At 48.7% G+C, this 6110-nt stretch overlaps 1 protein-coding gene across 1 annotated transcript; it reads left to right on the top strand.

The window, feature by feature from the left end:
- The first annotated feature begins 4055 nt into the window (after window positions 1–4055).
- Window positions 4056–5569, top strand: LOC135817285 (acyl-CoA desaturase 1-like). Its single transcript, XM_065330442.1, has one exon. The coding sequence runs from the start codon at window positions 4236–4238 to the stop codon at window positions 5193–5195; it is 960 nt and encodes a 319-aa protein (XP_065186514.1). The 5' UTR covers window positions 4056–4235; the 3' UTR covers window positions 5196–5569.
- Window positions 5570–6110: the final 541 nt, after the last annotated feature.

Raw genomic sequence — 6110 nt, 5'->3', positions numbered from 1 at the left:
CCTTACCCACAGGAAGCAACGTGTGGTCACCACGATACAGCAAGGCCTGACATACAGCAGCAACAGGGGGGTTCCGCAAGGCTCCGTTTTGGGGCCCTCTCTCTTCAACCTGTCAGTCAGAAAACTCCCCTCTGTACCCCAACACTGCAAGGCTCGACAGTACAACATTGTCAAAGTGAAAGAGTTCTTGGCGGCCAGAGGCTTACTGCTTGAGTCTGGGAGTGGGCAAATCAATGAGGAAAACAAGGAATACCAGTGACTCGATGATACCTTTGGAGTTGAATTGAAACTTAGCCATATTATTATTATGTTACGGGCTCCGGCGGGCAGTGTCGGTGCTAGTTGGTGCTGGTGCTGCTCCTCTTGCTGGTGGCGAGTGGAGCGCCGGTGCTAGTTAGCAACTGCCCTCGGTTGTGTCATGGTGGTTTTCTTTGACCATCAACCCAGTGCAACTTGTACAGGGCTGAGGCATGCGAGTGCTGCGACTTGACGCCGAACAGTGAGGCCTGGGAGATACGACCCCGGACAGATGAGCTTTAGGGCTCGGTGCTGTACCCAGTCCAGCTGGTTCGGGGTAGACTGGGACGCACCCAGCCATGAAAGTGGGCAGTACTCAAGTACTGGGTGGACGAAGCCGCGGTACACGGCAAACTAGTACTTGACTTTGTTGTCGAGGATTGGCAGAGCTTTCCTCATGAAGCCAAGCCGTTGGTGACCACGGACGGGAACTTGTAAATGCACCCCCACTTCCACTTTGATACAGAAACAACCATGTTGTTGGTTTGACAGCACTACAAACAAGGTGGAGGACATCAAACCAACAACATTTGTGAACTATAACAAGGTTTTATCTAATACTAGTACTGTACTATATTGTTAGGTTGACAGCATGAAACAAGGTGGAGGACACTGTGTTCGGAAGCAGTGACCTTACTACAACCTTCCGCGGTTGGCAGAGCCCCGGTCCCTGCGGACCATTTCTGCCAACCGCGGAAGTTTGTAGTAAGGTCACTGTTTCCGAACACAGTGTCCTCCACCTTTTTTCATGCTGTCAATCTAACAATATGCGTGAACTATAACAAGATTCATCTAATACTATCTAATACTGGTTTTGAACAGTATTAGGTTATAATATTAATATAGTACTGCACTAGTATTGTATTGGATTATCTAATACCAGAAACAACCATGTACCGATATGTTGGACTGTACGCTCAGCTTTTTTTTTTCCTGCCGTCTGAGTTATAGGAGACCTATAATTGTAGGACTCTCGTTCATTTTCAAGAACTTACGGTTAACTCCCTGGTTGAGATCCGTATCTCGGCCGGGTGAGCAGACGCTTGGTTCCCACCACTGGAATCTGGAGAAACTGCGACGGCCAGTGCCTCTTTCACTAGTACTAGTAGAGTCCTACGAATGATCGGCTACGATCAAGAGTCTATCCATACACGTGGTTATCACAAAGTGGTTATCACAACAACAGGGGGATCTCCCGTCTACATAACCCGTGCTTCCCAACCAGGGAGTAGTACAATGCTCCCTGTTCCCAACCATGGATTCTGTGCATATCTGGACTCCGAAGGCACGTTTTGGGCATACTGGTACATGTATACATGTACAATCATAGACTCAGAGTACATTGTATTACAATGTACTCTGAGTCTATGGACGCAAACGTAAACCACCTTCGCCCCACCAGGGTATGTAACTTTGGTCTAAATATTCCTGGATGCAAGTCAGATCAGCTTGTAAAGAAGTCAACACCTTCCGTGGGAGTCATGTACATACATGATTGTATCGGTTTCAGCTTTGTTGAGAGGATTCAGGATTGTATCTTTCTCCCTTTCAAAGTTTGTATTTCCTATAAAGCAAAACACATCTAAAAAAAGTTGCATTCATGTAGCTGGTTCTTAGCGCCCCATATGCATATACATGTACCGTTCACTAACTTGAGAAGTAGCGCTTAGGCGGCGAAACTGTGAGTTCCGCACTTGTTTCTTGTTGTAAATACTCGGCCATTCAGCTGGTAATGGCAGCTATATGTACATGTAATACTGACTAGTTTCATCTCAGGCAGAGACCTCCTTGATAGACACCTACTTCACTCTCCCCTTTTCACTGCGTACTCTGCGTGGCTGGCACTTCCCCAAGAAGCTAAGGACCTTTCTTCCCTCCGCCTTTTTAAGAGCCTTGTCGCGCCTTGACTTTGATTTTGTGTTTCTCATTTTGTTGCAATCACTACTTATCCATGCCGGTTCCTTTTTTTTCTTCTCCTCCCCTTCTCCCTTCCTTGCCGTGGTTGGCTAACACCCTCTCTCTTTGTATTGGCCGGTGTTCTCACTGTGCTATGAGATGCTGTAATAAATAAATAAATAAATGTAACATTGTATTTGCTTCGGACAGCCCTCAAGAAGACGACTGGAAAAGCAGGCTTTGCGGCTTTGACCCCTGCCCTTTGGCAGGGGTCAAAGCCGCAAAGGTGGAGGCTGATATATCACCTGCCGAGTCTACCATGATAATCTTCAGGAATCGCTTGCACAGCTCCTGATGATGATGATGGTCATGTGTTGAATCGGGTATTTCGCAAATAAATAAACAACCTATTGACCTCTGCACGATGAAGATGAGACCAACCACACACGATACAGTGAATAGTAGTCTTGGGCAGTCATTAATTTTACTTCCTACATGTACATGTCGGTCACGAGGAATCTTTTAGAAACAGGCTTACAACGGTGGGTTCGTACAAGTGATGGAACTCGCTGAATGAGAACATGCAGAGGCCAAGGTTGACCTTTGTCTGGCTCGGAGAGCTGGGATCAATGGTCTGGACCACTGAGTTACATGTAGTTGGCCCCTACAAGGCATTGAACTTACTTGAGTCAAGACTGAAGCCAACATAATTATGCTGGTAGTTTGACGTGCTGCCCCTTACAGCGGTCACGTGAGGGATTACATGGCGCGGTGCATGTGATTACTAGGTACATGACTACAATGTCATGGTGTCAGTGCACAGATGTCATCAGTTGTCAAAACGGTCCTGGATCGCACGAAGAAGCATCAAAAGACAGCAGTAGCATTGCACTGCACGCACGGTTTTGGTATGCGGATCATTTCCCCAAAACTACTTCTTAGCTAAAGATGGGTATGGTTGACGACATGATGAAGACAGCTTTCTGACGGCGATGCGCACTGTTGACGTGTGTCTATCATCATTATGATCGCCGTCCGTGCGGGTGAAAGGGTCTCATGCCATAGTTTTGAGATCGCGGAGTATGGCCTGATCCAGTGGCAGTGACGTGCCGACAAGCGTCGTCTTCTAGCTGTCAATATTCTGATCGAGAAGGTTTCCAAGTGCAAAAGCTGGGCAGCTGCCAGACGTCAATGTCTGGACATTATGTTCCCGTAATGCCGAGCGCATTCCCTTGCGCTATCTCTTGATATCATCGGGCTATCCGGGTCCCATGCAGGCATAGCACTTCTTTGACACTCAGACTCTAACTACTGTTATTATTACTCTATTATAATAGTCTAGTACAGGAAGTAGAGGTCTTCCAGCATTTGACGTGTCCATATGCCGGTATGCTAGACTCTAGAGTCTAGACTCGAGTACTTGTACAAAGTACCGGTAACCACAATGACATACATGTAGTTGTACCTTCGACTCGAGTTCGAGTGCAGAGCGTAGCTGGCCTAGCCGTCGTAGATCTAACTAGTACATTGTACTTAGCAGCACGTGACGATACCGATATTCATGAATGAGTCACGAGCTAGCTCTGCTAGCTAGCTAGCTAGCTGCTAGGGAGATAGAGTAGAGACAGCAGGGTCGTATTATTCATTGTGCATCCACCTGCCAGTCAGTACGGGCAGTCATATACCATTGTATACAGACAGTGTAGACTGTAGACTTGTAGTCTAGAAGAAGAAGATCAGACCAAACCGTGATCACGGGACCTGTCGTGCGATGACCTCTGCTACCCAACGTCGCCACGCGGACACGTCAGTGAGCTGAGCTGGAGTAGAAGCTACAAAATTTTCTTTTTCCGCTCTATTATAATAAGTGCAATCACTCTCCACAGGCCAGAAAGAAACGAACGTTGATGAAGCAAGAGTGCGATTAGAGTCCTGTGCCGCGGAAGCCGTAACCTCCTTGAAGCTCGTACCGTTCCGGAGTGTACTATCGCGATCAGTTGGCCGTCAGGATTGCTTGGTTGCTCGTAGCGCCGCCACTCACAATGGAGGCCTCCCAACAACAAAGAATGGACGAGCCAGCGCGTCAAGATGCGCCGAGCGAGCACATCAAGCTAGCACTGAAGCCCAAGATGATATTCTTCGTGGCTCTAACTCACCTAGGAGGCTTGGTAGGTCTTGTGTTGCTCTGTCTCAACGAACGCTGGTGGCGACTACTCTTAGAAGTCATTGTCTACTGGCAAATCGCAGGTCTAGGAATAACTGCCGGCGCGCATCGACTCTGGTCCCATCGCAGCTACAAGGCCAGCTCGCCGCTGCGCTTCATTCTGATGTTGATGAATTGCGCGGCGCATCAGGGCTCAATCTACCACTGGTGCCGCGACCACCGCATTCACCATAAATTCAGCGAAACGGACGCGGACCCGCACAACTCGCAACGCGGCATGTTCTTCGCACACATGGGATGGCTGCTACGGGACAAGCATCCTCAGGTGCTGAAGAAGGGTGGTGAGCTGGATCTAAGTGACTTAGAGGCCGACTGGGTGGTGACCTTCCAGGCCAAGCACTACAAAAAGCTGAGCACTTTATTCTGCTACATCCTGCCAGGTTTGTATGGCCAGTATGTGTACGGAGACTACTGGCTGGGGCTGTTTGCACACGGCCTGCTTCATCACGTGGTCCTCCTGCACTCCACCTGGTCCGTGAACTCGCTCGCTCACCTCTACGGCATGCGGCCCTACGATGATGCCATCCGACCGGTGGAGAACTTCTTCGTGTCGCTGTGCGCGGTCGGCGAAGGCTGGCACAATTGGCACCACTGCTACCCGTTTGACTACGCTGCCAGCGAGTACGGCATTCTGGGAAGGTACAACCCGACGAAATTGTTCATCGACGCCTGCCACCGCATCGGACTAGTTACTGGTCGTAAGCGAGCCATCCATCTGTGGGAGAGCAAGAAGGCACGCCTTGCAGCTGCTTCCGCCAAGAGGCACTGGCCAAGTTGATGAGGACGCGCCCATTCATGAAAGCGAGCATGGATACTCGCGCACAAAGAACAAGAACGTTTTCTCCGCCCATATGACATTCTATAATTATTATAATAGCGAGCCCGACTTGCCTTGAGCGCCAGAGAGCGCTCAGTCAGTGTTTGGCTTGAGTTTTTAGCAATGTTGTTGGGTGTACCGGTACTCAAAGTATCTATTATCGAAGTACAGGTCTGAACGCCTTGGATTTATGAAACTAGCCTTTCCGAGATTTCTAGATTTTACCACCCATGTCCAGACGTGTATATGATTCTCTCCATTCCTTATTATTCCATCAATTATGCCCTCCGTTCCGTGCTCAATGATTTATCCGCACTCAGCAGTGCACACTTAAATCTTTACTGTGACCTTGCACTCCGATCACCAGTGAGTGGGGTGGTTCAAGTGCATGCGTTCTAAGGGGATGGTGCTAGTTCAGGAAGTGAAGGGGGGGGGGGGGGGACAAGTAATTGGTTTATACTTTATAGTTCTTCAGGCTGAACTGGTAGCCTGCAGTTTCTTGTTCGCTCATTTGCCTGCACACCCGGTATACTAGTAGATAGACTTTTCAAATACCGTGAACTCCACTAGGAGCAGATAACAAACATGCAAACAAATGCTATGCAGTGTTAAGGTTTCGGCTATGCGGCGTTTACTGAGGCTTGATGATCGATGGTAAACAGCCACACATGATGTAGTACATCAAGACACTACACTACAGTAAGAATCGCGGCGAGTCAACACAGTGAGTGCCAGGGAGCAAGACAGGTTAGTGCAACCCCCAGACCTACCAGTGCAGTACCACTACTGGCACTAGTACTACCACTACCAGGCAGTACAGCTGTACTAGTCTACCAGTACCAATCAGAGAGTCGGACTCGTAGTCTACGTAGATCT

This window comes from Sycon ciliatum, chromosome 5 (genome assembly GCF_964019385.1).
Source record: "Sycon ciliatum chromosome 5, ocSycCili1.1, whole genome shotgun sequence".
In the NCBI taxonomy this organism is placed as follows: Eukaryota; Metazoa; Porifera; class Calcarea; order Leucosolenida; family Sycettidae; genus Sycon; species Sycon ciliatum.
Note: the sequence above shows the minus strand (reverse complement) of the source record. Positions and strands in the feature narration are given on the sequence as shown.